At 46.2% G+C, this 19,932-nt stretch overlaps 4 protein-coding genes across 19 annotated transcripts; all 4 read right to left on the bottom strand.

Annotated features, from left to right (window-relative positions):
- Window positions 1–783: 783 nt before the first annotated feature.
- Window positions 784–3,076, bottom strand: LOC108104632 (probable G-protein coupled receptor Mth-like 8). Its single transcript, XM_017210807.1, has 6 exons — window positions 2,339–3,076; window positions 2,126–2,282; window positions 1,746–1,937; window positions 1,462–1,680; window positions 1,045–1,402; window positions 784–986 (listed from the first exon to the last, which is right to left on the bottom strand). Exons 1-6 carry the CDS (start codon window positions 2,846–2,848, stop codon window positions 938–940), a joined length of 1,485 nt encoding a protein of 494 aa, XP_017066296.1. The 5' UTR covers window positions 2,849–3,076; the 3' UTR covers window positions 784–937.
- Window positions 3,077–3,496: 420 nt separating this feature from the next.
- LOC108104630 (probable G-protein coupled receptor Mth-like 9) lies at window positions 3,497–5,892 on the bottom strand. The gene is made up of 7 exons (XM_017210805.2): window positions 4,899–5,892; window positions 4,648–4,839; window positions 4,355–4,588; window positions 4,139–4,295; window positions 3,879–4,082; window positions 3,740–3,819; window positions 3,497–3,674 (listed from the first exon to the last, which is right to left on the bottom strand). The coding sequence occupies exons 1-7, from the start codon at window positions 5,536–5,538 to the stop codon at window positions 3,640–3,642; spliced, it is 1,542 nt and encodes a 513-aa protein (XP_017066294.1). The 5' UTR covers window positions 5,539–5,892; the 3' UTR covers window positions 3,497–3,639.
- A 612-nt stretch (window positions 5,893–6,504) lies between these two features.
- On the bottom strand, window positions 6,505–16,134 carry LOC108104719 (G-protein coupled receptor Mth2). Of its 12 annotated transcripts, none has more exons than XM_017210950.1 (7): window positions 16,046–16,134; window positions 13,873–13,962; window positions 9,547–10,310; window positions 8,876–9,488; window positions 8,606–8,830; window positions 8,287–8,468; window positions 7,269–7,328 (listed from the first exon to the last, which is right to left on the bottom strand). In XM_017210950.1, the coding sequence occupies exons 3-6, from the start codon at window positions 10,298–10,300 to the stop codon at window positions 8,297–8,299; spliced, it is 1,764 nt and encodes a 587-aa protein (XP_017066439.1). In that variant the 5' UTR covers window positions 10,301–10,310; window positions 13,873–13,962; window positions 16,046–16,134; the 3' UTR covers window positions 7,269–7,328; window positions 8,287–8,296. The 12 variants fall into 12 exon arrangements, with proteins under 12 accessions (XP_017066432.1, XP_017066429.1, XP_017066430.1 ...); XM_017210948.1 differs by lacking the exon at window positions 16,046–16,134 and adding an exon at window positions 14,039–14,822; XM_017210941.1 differs by lacking the exons at window positions 8,287–8,468; window positions 16,046–16,134 and adding an exon at window positions 7,615–7,792 and having other exon boundaries at window positions 7,220–7,328.
- A 317-nt stretch (window positions 16,135–16,451) lies between these two features.
- LOC108104743 (G-protein coupled receptor Mth) lies at window positions 16,452–19,893 on the bottom strand. 5 transcript variants are annotated; one of them, XM_017210982.1, is made up of 9 exons: window positions 19,007–19,044; window positions 18,435–18,945; window positions 18,218–18,368; window positions 17,976–18,152; window positions 17,663–17,914; window positions 17,425–17,596; window positions 17,164–17,358; window positions 17,002–17,095; window positions 16,636–16,738 (listed from the first exon to the last, which is right to left on the bottom strand). In XM_017210982.1, exons 1-8 carry the CDS (start codon window positions 19,027–19,029, stop codon window positions 17,005–17,007), a joined length of 1,572 nt encoding a protein of 523 aa, XP_017066471.1. In that variant the 5' UTR covers window positions 19,030–19,044; the 3' UTR covers window positions 16,636–16,738; window positions 17,002–17,004. The 5 variants fall into 5 exon arrangements, with proteins under 5 accessions (XP_017066472.1, XP_017066473.1, XP_017066470.1 ...); XM_017210983.1 differs by lacking the exons at window positions 17,002–17,095; window positions 19,007–19,044 and adding an exon at window positions 19,728–19,893 and having other exon boundaries at window positions 16,452–16,738; XM_017210984.1 differs by lacking the exons at window positions 17,002–17,095; window positions 19,007–19,044 and adding an exon at window positions 19,539–19,669 and having other exon boundaries at window positions 16,452–16,738.
- Window positions 19,894–19,932: the final 39 nt, after the last annotated feature.

A 19,932-nucleotide genomic window follows, 5' to 3' on the forward strand; every position in this document is an offset into this window, starting at 1 on the left:
CTGATGTCAAACAAAATCGGCGCGCACTTATTATATAGAGAGATCGGGGCAGGAACAGGGATTGGGGCGGGAACTGGAGACTGGGGACACTCGACCACGGTCCAGGGAATTGCAACTTGGGAACGGGGAAAGTGGATTGCCGTGGATTGGATTCTGTGGTGCTCCAGGACGAGGACCAGGAGCAGGACCGGGACCCCGACTAGCGTTGCCTTACGGCCAACTTCAGAATTTGTTTTGTGTTGTGTAAATTACGTTATTTACGTGTATATTGTTGGTCAGAGTTTCGGGTTGCTTTTGTTGTGCGATTCTGGTGGGGAAGCTTAAATTGGATACGCCAGCAATTGGAAATTGTTGCAATTGCTTAACGCTCGGCGGGCAGGGGAAAGTTTGCGGAAGCCTAAGCAGGGCGGAGACTGTCGGAAGGTGTTTTGAAATTTAATATTTCGAAGATTATTACCGCTGTTTAGTCTAGCCCAGTAGTGCCAGCCCAGTCAGCCACATTTCTTATTAGCCTTGCTGCCTGACTGTATTAAGTTGGTTATTTTGTTAAAATAAGGAATGCTGATCAGATGTTGTTCGTTGGTATATCTATTTTCCTTTTACGATCAAAGACATATCAGTCTACAGGGTATGCTCTTTCTGCACTAGACTATTTTCAATATTATAAAACAATAGTTCCACTGGTACGGTTCAGCACCTGTAGTTCCTTACTACTAAATATAAATAACACAAAAGTTAATATTAAAGTAAAAAGTCTGAATTTAATAATTTTACACATAGTTTTTACACATTTTACACGTATTTTACACATCTCTGCCTTCCAAATCTCCGGTTCGTGTCTAGAATAAGAAGAGGTTTTCGAACCATTGCTCAGAGGTTGCTGGCATTGCTTTCAGTTGCACTAAATCTGGACAGTGGCCACAAAACTGTTTCAATTTCAACCGAAACTCGACAAAGGGACGGAGTTCTCACAGGTGTCCTCCTCACTAAAAGGGAAATGTTATAAATTATTTGTTAAGAGCTAGATTTCTTAGCTATACTCACTTGTCTATGCGGCGCAAGAAGTTCTGGATCTGCTGGTTCTTGCCAATGAGGGCGTAGAGGGCCGCGAAGCCATGGAAGGCCATGCAGAAGCTGACGGCGTAGTTAAGATGCGATCGGTTCTCGCGGTAGTAGTTGAAGGCGAAGGAGCAGACGCAGACGAGCCACACCAGCGCCGTGTAGCCCACGTATTTCCAGAAGGACCTGAAGCGGTTGTTCTCGACGGACTCGAAGCTCTTGTCGGTCTCGATTTCAGGCTGCTCGCTGATGTAAATCAGGCTGAGGATATAGAAAAACCCGCTGATGGCGCAGGCAACGAAAATGGGGGCATACAGGTAGATCATAATGGACCAATTACGAGCTGGCGGATCAAGGATTAAGGGTAATCAGGGAATGATAAGGAATGATCACGAAACTCACGATCAAACCAACACGTGTCGCCGCCAAAGATCAGCCGGGTGCCGTAGTAACTGAAGCCCACGAAGAAGGACCAGCCCACGGCGATCAGTACGATGGGGGTGAAAATAAGCCAAAACATTAGCTTCGTGAAGACCACGCCGTGGAAGCTCAAGTAGAGCTTGAATGCGATGAAGCTCAGGATGTAGAAGGACAGGACTAAGTACATCAGCGTCAGGCTGGCTAGAGATGCAAGAGAAAAGGTTATCTATTACAGGACATTATCCGGGAGTGCAGGGAGTTCTTACGTAGAATACGACACGCTGCATTCGAGATGTTCGCCGGGTTGTGCAGGGTCAGATAGGCCAGCAGGGCATAGCCCAAGATCATGCAGACGGCATAGGCCTTTATGGCCACACCGTAGAAGCTGTTGCGCATCTCGGAGCACATGAGGTAGACCATCAGCACGATGAACATGGATAGGATGGCAATCAGCAGACCTGCAGAGAGAACCAGCTGGATAAGTTCGGAGCGAGCGACCATCTCTGGCGATCAAACCATCAATCGTCACTCTCCGATTTCTCTTGTTGTTTTAGCAATTGCTTTTATGGGCGATGAACTATTTTTAAAACGCCTCGAAGAAATTGAAAGCATATTTGTGACTGCGCCTAATCGCTGGGTTACTCACATATGGCGTAGGTCCACTCCCGCACGCCCAGCACGAAGTGTAGTTTCTCGGGGGCACAGGCCAGGGGCTGCCACTCCCAGCTGGAGTTCCCGTGGAGCAGCGGAGTGAAGCAATAGTGCTTCGAGAATATGTGGCCTCGATGGCTGATGGTTCCGTTCTGGAAGGGTGGAAGCTAATCCTCAAGAGCTCTAATAGATATATTATACGGCCCACCTCGTGAAGTGTCCAGTGAACGAACTCCGATCCCTTGGTGACGGTCTTCATGTGGTCACACGGCGTTTCCACGTGGATGCTGAAGAGCGGTTGCAGTTCCACATCCCTCAGGCTGCCGTTCCTCAGCTCCACCTCCATGTGGCTCTGGGAGGGAACAGAGCTGACGCCTGGAACTGAACATTGCCTCCTCTCCAGGTCATAGATCTCACCCTCCTGGCAGCAGATCCGGACGCATGGCTTGGTCTTACAGACGCAGGCCCTCAGGTGCTTGGCTGCCGGAATGCGGATGCCGTTTTCGATGACAAAGTCATAGACGGCCACGAAATGGCGGGGAATCACTGTCCAGTTGTGGACGTAGGGACCGTCCAAGCCGTAGCTTCCCGTGATGTTGGCTGTGTCGATGAAGGCACAGGGGTAGTGCGTCTCCTCGTGGTATCCCCACGAGCAGTGGAGGGTCGAGAGGACGAGGAGGACTCCCACAAGCCAGAACTGCGCCATTCGAAGAGACATTCTCGACTGCGGATCTCTGTTTCTGCGTTCTCCTGGCCTATCTGCCCCGAATGCTGTGTTTTGTTTACGCTAGAGCGTCCGATTTATGCCTGTTTACCTCCAGACGATTGCCAAACCGAAATCGAATCGTATCGAAACGGAATGGATTGGATTGGATTGGGCACTGATGACGTCGCCCGGTGGCCGAGGTGGGAGCCGTTAATTGACTGAGCGGATCATCGCCTGCGCGCCTGACACGGTCCGAACTTGGACTGGAATCCCGAATCGCAGCGAACTCAATCGAAGGCGGTCTGTGGTGTGTCTGTGGTGCTTTTGTGGCATGGAAAAGCACACACCCTCTTTGCGTGGAACGTGCGGCATTTTGTTTACAACAACAAAGGGGAAAAAACAGACAGTCCGGAAACCATCAAAATGGCCGGCAAATGCTCTATAGTTTATGAGTCAAATCAAAAGATGATGTGTTCTGATATTTCGGAAGGCGTTTGTCAAGAAAGGGGTTTCTTCGATTCGTAATTAATAGATGTAGGAAAAAGCCAGTTGGGAAAATCAAGAACTTTGAGTTTGAGTTCTATATCTACCTCACGTCTGAACTGATAGGTCTTTGGGGGACTAACTATACTGAAGAAGAGCTAAAATTGATGAATCTGCTTGTCTTAGAGTAAAGAAGTTTTATTTAACCATTTTCTTAGGGCTAGTACACTGCAGCACTCGTTGTATTTACACGTTTTGGGTGCGTCAGACTGAATGATTTATAAGCTAAGCGAATAGATGAGCAACCGTTTAAGATCCAACTAGAGTGATGTCACTGTCGGCTTATATGGAGAATCTGTAGAGAGGAAGATATCGAAATATTAAAAGCAGATCGATTAAGGAAGAGACTTTTGTACCCACCTGAAGATTTCAAGTCGCCTTTCTCGTCGAACTTGTAGACGCGAGCATTGATGACACTCAGATCAGTCTGACTGGATTCGCTGTGAAAAGTCGGGAAATGGTTAAGGTTAGGATTCCTTTTTTGGAAATCAAAACTTACACATTGATGGCCCACCAGGATTTCACGTACAAGTTCTTGCCAAGGAGCAGAATGAAACCAGCTATGGCCAGACCCAGGATGCAAATGCCGCTCCAGAAGTCGATGATGAAGAAGTGCTCCCTCACCCTGGCCATTATGTAGACCACTATCTCCCGGATCCAGACAGCGAACACGCCCACAATGTAGGCACTGAAGGCATAGAAACTAGAAGGATATACCTATAGGGTGGCTCAGGCTAGAGACGGTCTCAAGGTACTTACTGAGTCTTGACGATCTTCAGTTGAGTGCCGAGAATGTACTGAGTGTCCGGAGGGAGTTCGTAGATGGAGAAGTAGGCCTTCAGGCAGCAGACGATGCTGAAGACCAGCAGCAGGGTAATGGGTCCGTAGTAATAGATCAAAATGCCCCACGTACGAACTGCAATTGGGATTACAAAAGTGAGTTAAATATGTAACTTGATTTCATGTTGAACTCACCATCGAACCAGCAGTAATCCTCGCCCATGCCTGGCTTGTAGTGCTTGGGCAACTTGGAGTCCTGGGCGAAGGACACTAAAAACCGAAGCCCAACCACTGCCAGGACGGCCAAGAAGTAAGCCAGCCGACGCACCCAGTTCCTAACCGCCTTCTGTTTGAGTTTCAGCAGAAAGTCGAAACTGCAAATGGCCAGAAAGACGAAGGAGAGCATGATGCAGAAGTAGGCCAGGAAACCTGTAGGGGTAAAGGGAAATGTCAAGACGGAGACGGAGAAAGAACGTAATGAGACACACCTATATTCCGGCAGGCATCGTGCGAGAGCTTCATGGGATTCTTCAGGGCCAAGTAGACCAGCAAGGAGTAGCCCACGATCATGGAGAGCAGGTAGTAGATGATAAGCTGGCCATAGTGGCTCTTCCTGGCATCCCGCACAGAAGCCAGGAGGGAGAGTATGAAAATGTTTATGATGATGGCTAGAATACTGCCTGGAAGAGAAGAGATAAGGATAAGACTTGAAATTTTATGACAAAAAAAGACAACTCACAGATGGCGTAGATCCAGACCCGGTAGCCCGTTTGGAAGCGTTCGCAGCTCAGCGGAGTGAGTTCCCACTGCTCGGGCTTGTGCTCCAGGGGGCTAAAGCAGTACTCATCCGTGGACCACAAGCGCTGGTCCCTTTGCAGCGATCCATTCTCAAAGAGGTCCCACTGCCAGAAGTTCTCGTGCTTCTTGTCAACGAACTTGTTCCGGCAGCCGAGTTCGGTGCGCACCACAAACCTATCAATGATGCGCACTTGCTCCACCGACCTGTTGGCGTAGGTCAGATCCACGTGAGTGGATTCCCGCACTTGGTGTGGCATTGAGCAGTTCCAGTGCTTGGAGTCGAATATCAGGTGTCCGGGACAACAGAAGCTAATGCATGGCTTCAGGAGGCAGACGCAGCCGCGCAGGTGCTTCTTGGCCCTGTACTCCACCCCGTCGATCACCTTGAAGGAGTACTCCGCCATGAGATGCGGCGGAACCACTACGCCGCCGTAGGAGTAAGACCCATCCTTCATCCGCAGTCCATCCGTGATGTTGACCGTATCCGCATAGGCGCAGGGATGGTCAATGCTGGCAATTTCCAGCGATTGCACGCCCAGGAAGAGCCAGAAGCCGAGAGGGAAGAACCAACGCAAAGCCATGGTTGATTCGCTCGTCACTAGCTGGGCCTGACGTCACTATCCGAGCAACTCGATAATTAAGTAAACAAATATGTGAAGCGATCGCCGTTCGCTTTTGGGCAATGCACGCACACTCGCCGAGCGCCGACTCACAAATCCAATCCGACAACAATCGAAACCCAAAATTGACAACGACGCTGGCCGGAGTCTAAAAACGGCTGCGATTGCGACAACGACAAAGCCAACAAGAACAACCATCAACATAAAAGTCTGGCGGAGAGTCTCTCTCAGCTAGCCTTCCTCTCTCTCTTTTTAAACGACAAACCGGCGACCGCAAGGCAGCTCCATGCTGGCCAAGAATAAAAAACATACTAACTGATTAGCCAGCCCCAAAACCAGACGCGACCACAAGCAGCCGGCAAAGCAGCGATGGGGAAGAGTCACAGTCCGTCCCGTCCCGTCGCGACGCGTCGCGTCGTTCTATCCAGAAATCGGCGCTGAAATCTCAACTGCCCCATTTTGATAGGCAGCCGTTGTGTTGTCTTAACTAGAAATGTGTTCTTATAAAATTTAAAAATATCTTTAACCGTATCTAATTTAATTTGAGCGATTAGCCTTTGAATACCTTTAAGGAAAACAAATTTAAAATCAACAATCTACCGGGTTTACTGAAGCTTTGCTTTTCGGAAATTCGGGTGTTTGTTCAGACTGTAAAAGTTGGGTGGTGGGTGTCTCTGCTAAATATCGTTTACGATCTTCAAGCAAATTCGAAGATAACTCTGAATTCTTATGATTTATTAAATTTGAGATCTTTTAAAAAGTTAATTAGTATCAGAGTATACTAGAAAATATTCCTTGAATTCATTTTACTATCAAGTCAAAGGCCATTCCTCGATTCTGATCATTTTGCTTATCTTAAAGAAACCCAATTAAGAGCAGTATCTTTCCAGCTATCAAGCACTTGCCCGTATAAGAAAAGAGCCATAATCACTTTTATCTTTGGCTTTATTAAGCAAAATACAACTATAGTTCTTGTATTTTATTACAACAGAGGCGATAATGCAGATATGGATAAAGGGTAAGAGAGCCATACAAATAACAAAGAAGACGAATCGGAATTCTGGTTTCTGAATTCTGGATTCTAACAAGGCACATCTATGTAGAATATATATGTACGTGCTGGAGGCTTATCTTGGACTTAGACTAACGAAGTACAAAATTTGATCCCTTAGCAGGTGTTTTATGATTTCATAGGCATAAATACTATATATGGCGCTGCATAGCGTTCTTAAACGACTAATCAGGTTGTTCGTGGTCATGACATGACATGTAAAAAGAGCGAGAAATGGGTAAAGATCTTCTATGGTAGGGACTTCCTCTTATAGTAGTGTCTTTCATAAAGTGTTATCCTTATATGGCTGCAGCTGTGCTATCTGGCAGATATCCCCCAGATCAGGTTGGGAATGACTTTCAATGATGACAAAGAACATACATGATCCGGGACCCAACCAGGTTGGGAAATGAAAATGAATATTAGATTAATATAATGAGTTTTCTTTGCTGGAAAATTGACCCTTCCTGCTCTGGAGACATCCCAGTGTAGTAGACTCTCTGATGCCTCTGATGGCATCTTGATGTTCGTTGCTCAACGGAAAATTGTGGTTCTCTGGGGATCCGCGTTGGAGCTGATCACCAGGGGCTTCTCCGCCGACGACTTCTCGTGGAGCGACAGATTGGCCACGCTGCTCGACGTGGTCTTGGTGGAGTACTGGCTCTGCCGTTGATTACTGCCATCGCGCACACTCGAGCATCTGCGGTCATGACGTCCATTGCGTGGGCAGCGTGGAATAGACAATGGCGGTAAATCTGATTAGAATTGCTTAGATTGAGTGATTGGTTTTTGGTTTTAGTCGACGAACTCAAACACACAAAGCGATCAGATATGCTTAACTTAGATTACCTTCACCAAAACACGCAAGTGAGAAGCTATTACTATGAGAACTACGTTTTGGGGGTTAGTCAGGGTTAGTTTGGTCTACGGGTATCTTTCAATCAGTGTTAAGGACATTCTTGGCCACTTCCACGTTCCTGGATTACCTGTAACCAGCTGGATTAGACGGCCACCTTGGGCGTTAGACTCGGATCGGTGGCCTTGCCACCGGTCTGGCCAACCGCCTTCAGGTGCATCTTGTTCGGCAACGCGTTCGAGTCGGAGGTGAGGGAGGTCGAGGTGGCGGTCGAGCTCAGGCCATTAGATCGTCGTTTCTCCAGCAGTCTTCGATGGTCAGATTGATGTAAGGACACATGCACATATGGACACACATTGTAGATGCAAACATAAGTTCGAGTTTAGATCAGGGCACTTGGGTATGGAGTTACGATTTATAAGCTATATATACGCGATGCAAAGGACGGATTGTGTGTCTTGTGGCTTAGGCAGGACTATGTTAGCTCCGCTCTAGGCGGCTGCGGATTCTGGCCTTCAGTGTTGGGATTATGGTTAGTCTGCTGGCTGCTTTTCATGCTGAAGAGCTGACGCTTAAGCAATATCGAAAGCGGTCTGACAACGAGATAAGTACATAAAACGAACATAAAACGAATAAGATAATCAGAGGCGGCAGGCAGTCATGATCCCTCAGCTAGCTAAGATCTGTCTGGGCGTGTTCCTGAAATCTCTAGGGCTAACGTTTTGCTAGAGACTTAAGGATAGCCAGCTATGTTTGTTAGAGGCCACAACAATCGAATCGAATCGGAATGGAACCAGCTTACTGCTCTCAGTTCAGACATCGTGTGAGTGGACACCGCTGGTGGAGCCATTGGCGAACGCGTTGCGGATTACCACCAGCTTACGTATCTGGTTGGAGGCGTCCATGAAGCGCTGACGCATGGATATCGATGTCGGCCCCATCGTCATGCTCTCAGTCTGCCGCAGACTGCGCACCCGTATCGTTCTGAGAATGGTCGGCGTTACAGATTCGATGGTTGACAGAGACGCACACCCAGAAGGGACTCAGGGGTCGGGGATGAATGGATAGACCAATGGGACGGGACAGGACAAGACTTGGAATCAAAGTGGAGGAACACTCACCTGTTTGTGATCAAATGCTTGACCTTCTTCTTCATCACGAACAGCATGAAGATGAGGAAGCCCTGCATGGCATTGGCCAGATCCGAGATGTAGAAGAGCTTCGACCATTCCTTCTCGTTGCCCACGAAGTACGAGAGGAGCTCCGACAGCCAGGTGACGCCCATGATCAGGAAGAGGCGCAGGAACAAGCCGAACCTGAGGGAGGACAAGACACGACGGTTTCTTCTTAGGGGAAGTTGGATGGAAAGTAAAAGAGGATTCCGCACTCACTTGTCCTTTTCGGTCCGCAGGTTCTTGGTGCTATTCTCGCTCGCAATTATCCTGGCCATCTCCCGCTGCACGCCGTGGATCTTGACCGCCGTCATGATAAACATCACAGTGTTGGCCACGACGATGGCCAAGATGGGGCCGTAGAAGTACAACATGGCCGCCCAGTTGGTCATGTCCAGCCAGCAGTAGGTGCCATCCCCGATGCCCGGCTTTAGGTTTGAGGGCCAATCGGTGAACTCCTGGGCGTAGAAGGTGAATGCCAGGAAAATGACGGCAATGCCCCAAGAGTACAGAGAGTAGAACAGGAAGCGCTTCTTCTCCTCGAACCTGTTGATGCCCCGCGTTCCTCGGAAGTTGTGCCACAAATCGAAACTGATGACACTTAGCCAGAGGTAGGCCGCCATGAAGAAGAAGTAGGCCGTGTAGCCGAACGTCTTGCAACCAACGCCAATGGCATCGATGTTGAACAGTTGCATGTAGCACAGCGAGGTGTAGCCGACGGTGAGGCCCACCAAATAGCAGACCAGGCTCTTGCCGTGCTGGTTGCGGAGTTCGGGGATCAACAGGTAAACAGCTATGGTCAGCATCATGAAGGGAATGGAGAAGAGCATGGCTGGAATGGAGGATTAGCTTAGTGGAAAACAATGCATCAGATCAGAGAGCTCGCTTACCATAGGCATTGATGATCTTCACAGTGCTGTGCTCGTCCTGCATTTGACAGTTGGCCGGATGAATGGTGTAGTAGAGGTCCGATTCGTTAACATAGGTCGGAATCATGCAGAACTCGTTCTTCCTGATGAGCTGGTTATCGTCTGCGCGGAACATGGAGCCGTTTTCGTAGATCAGATAGTTGTCAAAGATGTTAACCTCTGGCTGCAGGGAGAACATCTTCGGGCAGGGCCGGAAGCTTTGGATCGCAAACTGCTGGAACATGTGGACCAGCAGCGTGGATTCGTTACGGAAGGTGACATTGAGCATGGGCGGATCGGGCCATGTGTGGTTGTCCTTCTGGTCTATCACACATCCATCTAACTCGGTGTCGAAGATATGTCGCCAGGGGCAGCAGATGTTGAGACACGCCTTCAACTTGCAGACACAGCCTCTGACGTGCTCCGGCACCTCCACGCGTTCCGTTAGCGACTTGTGGATGTAGTCGTACCTTCCGACCAAGTTCGCTGGCACTATGGTGCCGTAGTAGTCATAGCTTCCGTTCTTGAAGACCGTGTGGCCCGTTAGGTTGACCGTGTCGTAGAAGTTGCAGGGAACATTCGGATCATCTATGGTGTGGTAGCGGTCCCTCTCGGCCATGACGTAAGCTCCGAAGGGGATCCCCGGAATCAGTCGGAATACGACTAGGCACAGAACCCCCAGCAGGGTGACTCCGCAGTAGAGGGGTCCGCCTCGGTGCTGAATCTTCTTCGGCATGATGGCGGCTCTTGAAAGAGAAGAGTTTTGTCAGAAGCAAGCTTATATTTCAGAAGGCTTTTATAGGTAGTCATCAGTCGTAAAAAAGTAGGTAACCCGAGCCTAGTCATAAAGGCAACAAATAATTGTTATTTGTGGAATAGTTGGTCGTCTAATGCCTAATGCGAAGCTAGCCCACTAATTAGACCACTGAAACTACATTTTGGGCCGATATTAAGGGGTGGGCGGGGGTACAGTGAATCATCCATGGAGACAACAGGTTGCCGGAAGGAGCGAAGGAGGGGGACAGGATAGCGCCACAAGCAATTAGCAGCCAACGAGTCCATGGGGAGGAGGGACTAGCGACCTGCGACTACCCACGGCCTCAAGGTCTCCGTGGGGCATCAATCATAAGGTCAGCCACGCAGGGAGTCAGTCAGACGGAGCAAACATTTATGGATTCGTGTTAAATTGAAAGTAACTGCCGTCGTCTGTCAATAGCGGTGACATTCTCCCCGGACTCGGCTCCAATCCCGATCTGCCCACTTTTCAAGCGCTGCTAACGAGCCCGTCCATAAAATGATTACCACTGCGAAAAGTTATACCGCTCGCTATCTTATCTTGCATCATTAGTCCGTGGGCACCGCTAATTCATTGATCCGTTGATTGTTTGCACTCAATGGAGTGGGGAACCCTGCAGCCTGTGGCCTGTGGCATTGACGTGGCGCGTAGGCCACAAAATTAGCATGAATTTATGGGTGGCGATTGGGCGGAGAAGGACAAACACATTAAACACCCTTTAGTTGGGGCTAATGGGGGAAATGGATACTGGATACTGGATACTGGATACTATCTAGCGATAGAAAATTAGCATAATTAATCGCTGAGCACATACTCTCCTACACCTCGGCCATTCCAGCAAATTCCAGTATACATCGCCGGGCATTGGGAGTGGGAATGTGCGAAAAAGTGCGGATGTTTGAAAAATAATCAAAACATGCGGAACATTAAAATCAATGAAAACAATTGGCCATAAAATTGAATTATTGCCAGCGGGCTTTTCCAATATATGAATTCTCGAAATTTCCCTGCCCCTCGGCTGTGCTAGAATCGTTTGCCATCGATCGGTTGATAAAACCAATATTTCCTTTATACATCTTCTTGGCTCTCTACAGTTTTTCGAGTGTTTTATTTTGATTGGCCAAACAATTGTTTTTCGAATAGATTTCTTCTCGGATCTGGGTAAGTGGTAATATCAGAAATTCAACCTATTGTACGAATACTAAGTAGCTTGACACGCTCTTCGCATCCCGAGGGATTGATTATAACTCAAAATAAAATTAATAAATAAAAATCGAAATGTAAGTGGCGTTTTCGCATGGAAAGATAACTCTATATCGGGCACTCTGGGAACTCGAAAGGCGAATGCTCTCCGCCTTCTTGGTGAGTGCGAATTTGAATCGGAAAAGCGAAGGGGGTGGGCTGTTGATATGTTTTCGTAGCCGAGGCGTAAGAAACGTCTTACGGTTGGGACCGATAAGATAAGTCAATTGGCCAACGACGCCTGCTAATGTCTAACAAAGGAGTATGACTTTATAGTTTATTTATATATGTAGACCTTTCTGCTTATCGAATACGCGCTTCCAGTTAAATATGTGAGGCATGTTGCGGCGGCTATTACTTACAGATGATCGGCAATGCTACTCCTTAGGTTCTTAGTTTTGGACTCGGCTATTATCTGGTTGATTATGACAGTTTGGGGATTGTCCATGGTCAGGATGTGGGTGAGTAATGGGGGCCTTGAGTCAGCGACTGCCACTAAGCCCTGCTAAATGCCATTTAAATCACATTACCTATGCCCAGACTGAAGATTTATCGAGCCGGGTGTCACACGGCGAATACGCAATTTAAGCAAACTTCGACTGCGACTGCGACACCATCCACATATCAATAACGAAAATGACCGAACAAAACAAACACTAGCTGGGCGGCAGTCAGTCCTCTTGCGATGTTGATTACACGGAAACAAAATTTAAACTCAAGTGAACTCGCCTCACATAAATTATAATCGGTTTTTTATGTTTTTTATGGTTATTGGGTTTTTTTGTAGTGATTCGCTGATCTTCTTAACCACATTGGGTGCTTATCACGTATGCCACAAGAGCGCTGGAAACACTTCTTACGCATATGCCCATTATCTTGGCGACAAGGCAGCGCGGTTTTCGTTCGATATCACAAGTGCGACTAATCGCCGAAGACGGGAGACACCGCCGTGTGAAGAGTCCCTGATGGGAAGTCACCACACAGAAGTTGGGATGTGGTGAACTGCGGCCTAGATAAGCAGCGATTACACTTGGCGAAAAACATTTCCTAATAGCTCTTTATTCTCCACTCATTTTTACGAATGTTTGGTGAGGAAATTCCAGCTGGCGTATTTTTAGACCCCCAGAGCTGATGCCTCTGTGGATTGCTGTCTGTGGGCTGTAAACAAAGGCGGGCGTTCTATCAATTGATTGCCATTAGAGTGGGTGGGTGGCAAGTTCGCCAAATATTATTCCCGGAGGGAGGCGAAGGCTCGACGGTCAACAGATCCCATTAGGGAATTCGAGACTCGGCAAGATAAATGGCCGTCCACATGGACGTCTATTAGCTGTCATTAGTTTCGATGAAAACTTCACCAAAGGCTGTTTGAGATCTCTTTAATTCTATTTTTAAAGCTTCTTTAATCTCAGAACAAAACAATCGTTGATGGTTTTCTAAACTTTCTACCTAATAAATTGATTCCACAAATAGTCTCGGCATTCCCCACCTGAATCGAATCTCTCTGGGAAAGAGAAATCCCCTTCTCGTTTTTTTGGAGTGCTGTCTGTGTTCGTTCGAAAGGTCAGCTTAGGGAGGGGGTTTAGTGCAAGTGTATGTCATTAGCTAACTAGAAAATCATTCCAGTAATTAAGTGCTGCATGCATTTCTCTTATCAAGACCATAAAACACTGTTGCCACGCCCGAATCTCTAAGGTGCGCGATGGTGCGAACTGACCTAGAGGCAGGCCAAACATACACCTATTAGGATAGTGCTCAGAAGTACCAGACGGATATATATTATATATGTTTTTCTAATACTCCGGGGATGCATGATATATTTTTATCTAATGCTCGGGAGGTGGAAAATTGTGCGAAATAAACAGACCTCAAAGCAAACAATAAACAATATTCCCAAGATGTTTCAACAACAATTCCCAGCCAAATGTCCGAAAGTGTAAACAACATTTAACAAATTCGAATTCTACAGCGAAAGAACAGTTCAGGTCCGATTGGATGACCACCTAGGCGCGCCCTGTGGGGCTATCCGGCCATATTGCTATAATAACCCATTCTCGCAGTGACTCAATAAAAGTGCATCGAGTGGGAACAGTTGGGTAAACAGCACCCAGCCAGCAGGCAGGCAGTGTTTGTCATGAAATTGGCAGTGCTCTGCTCGGATTTTCTAATCTGCATTCAATTAATCACCTATTTCGATTACCCATTCAGGGGAAAGGCTTTAGAATGCTAACTATTTCATGTATAATCCAAGTCGTTAATGCCGTGCAACTTACCCAGTTCGAGTGGCGAATGATGTGGGAACTTGAAGTTGTTTGCTAGACAAAACGGAGTGCTTCCCGTCGCTCTTGTTGTTGTGGTTGTTGCTGTTGGGAATATCAGTTAACACTGAAAACACTGACCGGGTAAATGGGCAAAATGGGTAAACAAAAACAGCCGAACCTGTGTGAGAGTCTTTCGGGGTTTACGGGTTTTTTTGCGGACTTGCAAAAGGCTTTAACGAAACATGGTTTCGGTTTTAAATTCGACTCGTGTTACGGGCTGTGTGTCTTTATCAAGTTTACTTATGCAAATCGCGAAGATCTGGGAAGAGTTTGTGGCTCAAGGTGGGTAACCACATAAACGTTTCTCAAGAAATCAACAGGTCCTCATTTCCATAACGTATTTAACGTATCTCTTTCTTAATGTTTTTTAACGCACTGTCACTGGTAGAGACTTCGGGCTATGGGGAATTCCCTTGAAAGTGGGTGTTAATACATGAGCACACGCGAACCGGTTACGGTGCTTCGAGTTTTAGTTACCGGCGAAATCACACGCTGTCTTACGGGTCAATTAAGTAAACATTCGTAATTCTCTATTCCGATCTAATGATAGCTGGACAGCTGTCCCTGTTTTGGCTCACTGTTCGATGAAGTTTTCCGAGCTCCGACCGAGCAACACCCACAGCCGGCGACGTCTTGGGGCGAACTGCGGAGCCGTAGCTGTGCAGGTGCGAAGCACTCAAGGAACTTCCGAACATACAGTTGCGGGTGAAAAAGTAGGACTGCTTGGCAAAGAGGTCTGTAGTAGCTGTGCCTTCTCTTTGTAGAGTGTGGGTGGAATGTGATCTCTCAGAGGAATGCATTTAAGCTAATGCTCAGCTAATACTAGTCTGGTATTAAGGTGATTTGATTTAATTGGCATGTAAAGAGCTATGTTGCTTGCCGCAGCTGTATAACAGAGCCCTGTTAGCGGTCTGTTAAGGCGAGTGGTTTTGCCGACTGTTTCGCTAATTGAAAGCCAGCAAAACAAAGCACCGAACAATGTGAAATGGATGGAGTGCCAACAGTGGCTCGATTGTGTCTGCGGGCAAACAAAACAATTATCGGACGATGAATGGACTTCTTGAGTGAAGTAGTGGCCCCCGGGGGAAACACGGGTGATGACTCAAGTTATTTAATGTACAAATTAATTAGCAGGCGCCAGGCGAGCATTTGCTGCCATTGTAACATCCTAAAAAGATGTCACTTTTGTTTTGCTCTGATCTTCTTCTGCCTGATCGAGTGATTAGAAGAAGAAGGGTAGAGCTAGAACTAACTGTATTCCTAGTAAGAAGATAACCACGAAGAAGAAGCCACGCCTTGGGCCATAATTAGAAAAGCTTCTGCATTAGTTTACCGAAAAAAAAACCATTAAAAGTTCAAGTAAACACTGGAACTAAAACACTTTTATCGCTGTCGATCTGCGGACACTACTGTTTTTATACAAACGAATAATGCAACGACAGATGTGGGCCATTAAAAGGAAGCCTTATCCCACGTCTCCGAACTGGGAAATAAACCATTAGCACGTACACCTGGGCCTTACAGCACAGCACGGTTATAGTTAGGTGAGCTAAAACACAGCTCAACGTGTTCGAAATTAGCCATAAAGACCATTCATAGGGTAGTTCAATACAGACCTCAAAAATATTGACAAACTCAATAAAAAACCCATTTGAAGACTTTGCGGGAAGGAGCATGACGAATCCTTCCGGGAGAAGATATGAAGAGACGCTTCTGCGCTATTCCCTGACACTGCCGGCCGTCAGCTTGAGAAAAAGACAAAAACTGGTTTTGGCATTGAACACATGTTCACAAATATAGGTTCACCGAAAAAAATCAGTACGAAACAATTGGCGATACATGAAGAGACAACGCGGTTGTTTGTTGTGGGCCGAGCGAGGCATTAAAGTCGCATTATAGGTACATAATGTGGTAAGCAAGAGACATAGTTCCTCTGGCTACGCGACTCGAAAGCCACCAAGCACAGTGGCCTTGAAGATGGAACATTCCGCAGAGCAATCTTCGAGTGCCTCAGGATTTCTTAATTGGTCAGCACACACAGCCTGTATCACAGTGTTTGTGCTCGGTCTTTGTTTTGACGCTCCACAAATTTGCTTTGTTAATTACCGATTAAGAGGGTGCTTACTGGAATTGAACTTAATGGCTAGATATGCGCGGCTATTCGAGCCTTCAATGAGATATATCCCGCTTATCGTTCCCCGATTGAACTGTTCCATTAACCGAATTCGCTGCGACTGAACTGCGATTCTCCAGTTTGGCTGGGCGCCATCATTTCAACGAAAAGCTGTGCCGAAAAGCTGTCAGTTCGGTGGAAAGCTTTTGAGCTCTAGCGGATTTTTTACCTCTAGTAAAGCCAGAAGGGAGCTTTCTATGCCTTCTGGAATTCAACCGTCTGAAGTATTTGAAAATGCGCAACCCTTTTTGATAAATCATCATTGGAAAGGTGCCCTTTTTACGAGCTCCAGGCCGTAGTTATGGGAAAACAAGAAAGCGTACCTTCAGTTAACCTGTCTGGAAGGACGAGGCACGACTTTTCAATAGTTAATTTTTTATTTAAACGAAAGATCTTGAAAGATCATGTAAGTAGTTCAAAAAATATAAGTACGAGTATAAGGATTATGGCGTGCAAATTAGTTTGCTTTCTTATACGTCTAAATTAGCTGAGAGTAAGTAAGGTGATGCTGTAAATGCTGTTCCTAAATACTACAGTTGCGTCGAAGATGAAGTTCTTGTGTACTGCGCGAAGGATCCCGCCATGGTATTACGCCTTTCCTTTGATTTCAAGCTGTTGATGCTCATCATGGAAGAAGGATGGTGCCTGTGAAGAAAAAATGAGTAAGAATAGGCGGAAAGAAAAGAAAACTTTTCCCGTGCAACAGCAAACTAAAGTTATGTGAAAACAAAGGACAAACACCATAAGTTAAGAGTAAGTAAAAGGTGAAAAGCACACAACAAAAGTGCAAAAGTATTTTCTATAATTTTCCCAACACCACATGCAGAGTCAATAGGAGTAGTCGCACTATTAGTAGAATTGCAGATTCCAACACCAAACGAGCCAAGAAACATAACATTATGGATTACCTATTACAGGACATTTTGGTCATATTTGGTATTCTCAAGGGAAATCTCTTCTTCGCTGTCCCGGGCCTCCTCACTCTCTTTCTCACCCTTAATACTGCTCAGGCAGAGACGATAGATGGACCTGATTACTTGGGCTCCTCTCGCAATTGCAACATTACTTACCGCTTTTTCAAGAGTCTTAGCGTGTTGCGCTTTAGAATAAACAGCACAAATATGATGGTTCCCTGGGACCAGTTAATGTAATCAGCCACCAGAAAAACCGTTGACCAAATTTGGTAGTCTTGCACGAAGTAGGAAACAATCTCCAAAGTCCACGACAGACCCATGATGATGAACAGCCGCAGGAAGAACGTGTAACTGTGAAGGGTACATGAAAGGCACTTAAAATCCCTCAAGACGTTCTTGAAATACAATCTGAATTACGTCTGTTTGTCCGAGTTGAGTTTTTGGGTCCTCATTTGCTTCTGGGAAAACTTCTGTATGTCCTTCTTTACTCTGACTATCAGAACTGCCGTTAGGAGAAACATGATGATGTTGAACGTGATCAGCAATACCATCGGTCCATAGAAGTAGAGCATGGCAGACCATTCCCGGGCTGTAAATGGAGAGGGAAAGTTGCATCAGCCAACGAATCTGAGGACGTTTGGAATCTGGTACCCACTATTGATCCAGCAATGTTCTACGCCCATACGAGGATTCCAATTTTCGTCCTCCACTAGCTCATTAGCTGCAAAGGTGATTCCGGTCAAGGCTACCGCCATGCCCCAAGAGTAAATGTTGTAGGCCAAAAAGCGATGCTCTGGCAGGAAGCGATTGACGCCGTGGGAGCTACCGTTGAAGGTGTTCCACATGTGCAGACTGATGACGGAGAGCCAAAAGAAGGCGGCCATGACGAAAAAGTAGCCCAGGAAACCTAAATCGATTCAATAATGAAGATATCGTTGATTCTCTTGGTACGGAAGCTATAATCTAACCTGCTGTAATGCAGAAGTCGGCCGATAAATCCCACAAGTCCAGCAGCAGAAAGAGGTAGCCCAGGAACAGGGAGACCATGTAGCAAACGAAGCACTTGCCGTGCAAATTCTGTAGCTCCTTAACAAAGAGGTACACGCTGATCGTAAGAACCATACATACCAGCGATATGATCAACGCTGTCGGAGAAGGATAAGGAAGAGTGAGTGCCTGTTGAGTCTACATATTACACTGTTAAGCTTACCGGTAGTCTGTCCCGTTCTCGATTGGACAATTGGGCAGTTGTGGGGGACAATTCGAATAGATGTGCCATCATCATCTGCTAAGACATGCTGAAAGCAGTAATCTCGCTTGTTAAGGGTCGCTTCGTCCAAGTGTCGAAAAAGAGATCCGTCCTAGAAGGGGTACGACGCCAGTTAAGCTTGCCGAACTCAATCTATACATATTATATACAAATAAACCTCGAAGAAGGAGTAATGATCCGTCTCGTAACGGTTGTCCAGGGAGAACATATGGTCACAAGTGGGTAAGCCCCACTGGAGGAAGAAGTCGGTTTTAAAGTGCTTTCCGACCACCGACCCGTTGGCAAGGGTCACGTTCAGGATTGGATCAATTCCATTTAGTTCCTCCTCCGACATCTCGTAGCACGAACCATTATTATGCATTAAGTGGTCGTGCTGGCAACAAAACCTGACACAAGGCTTCAGTTTGCAGACACATCCTCTTGTATGGAGTGGCACCTTCTCCTCCGTGTTGTCCGGCAGAACCCTGATATCATACTCTCCCGTCAAATGAGGAGGAATGAGCAAACCTTCGTATAGATAGGAGCCATTTGGGAACTTCTGGCCTTTCGAAATATCGGCGGTGTCGAAGAAGTCGCAGTCGGGAATAGCTCCATTTGTTTGGTGCACTAAAACCAAGAGGACAATCGACAAAAAACCTACTCCAAAAGCTCCAAGAATCCGTATTCGTCTGCAAAGAGAAGTGAAATATTCGCTATAGTCAATGCTTTTCCAGATGTTTTATGACGCACAAAGTAGCCTCTGCCAGAAACATGATTAATAGATTAATTTCAAGAACAATTAAAAATGGTCCAATGGGAATTTCGCATAATAAAACATTCAAATTCCCCGTTGCTATCGCCGCTAGCAACAATCTGAAATCTGAATAGTACTTGAGGTTCACCCCCATATTCTTGTTTTGATTTCAAAGAAAATATTTAACTGTTCTTATCTTAACAAACACAATAAATGTTTTTATTTTCGAAAACAAAGTGACTTTAAATTACGACAACAGAAAAAAACCGGAAGTTGTTGCAATCAAACTTTCGTTGGCAAATAACGATGTAGGGCAGAACGATTTTGATTATTAATTTATATGAAAGATATTTTTAAGAACAAGCCGTTTTTCCATATATGTATGAATGGATATTTAACTTAACAGCGATGGTGATCAGGTGTCATTGACCCATCCCTGTGATACAGACCTGCACTCTGCCCACGCAAAGAGAGGAACGCATACATCGATAAGCTACGCGTGCACTCCCTGCAGCACCATTCACCAACCTTTCATTAATCATTCCTTAAACAAAGGTTTTCGCTTGGCCACTATTGCACTTAGTACATAGACGGATTGTGACCTTTTCACCAAAGTATCTTTCTTTTTGAACCAAACATACACATTTAAAAATGATAAACAAAATAAAACCCTGCCAAATCTTAAAATATTTTTGTATTAAAAAATGCGCCTTGTACCTCAATAAATACATGGCTTGCATTTATTTCTTTGTTCCTAAATTTACTATATAGTAAATTACTGCGTTATTAGTTCTTTAAGCAGAACATTATTTCGATCAAGTGCCGAGACTATGATCGCCAGTAGACTCCGGAACGACACTTTCTCTACTGCGGTATTTCTATACAAATTTCGTACCGGCGGCCAGCTGCTAAGCTCTCTGCT

This window comes from Drosophila eugracilis, unplaced genomic scaffold (assembly GCF_018153835.1).
Source record: "Drosophila eugracilis isolate 14026-0451.02 unplaced genomic scaffold, ASM1815383v1 contig_2088, whole genome shotgun sequence".
In the NCBI taxonomy this organism is placed as follows: domain Eukaryota; kingdom Metazoa; phylum Arthropoda; class Insecta; order Diptera; family Drosophilidae; genus Drosophila; species Drosophila eugracilis.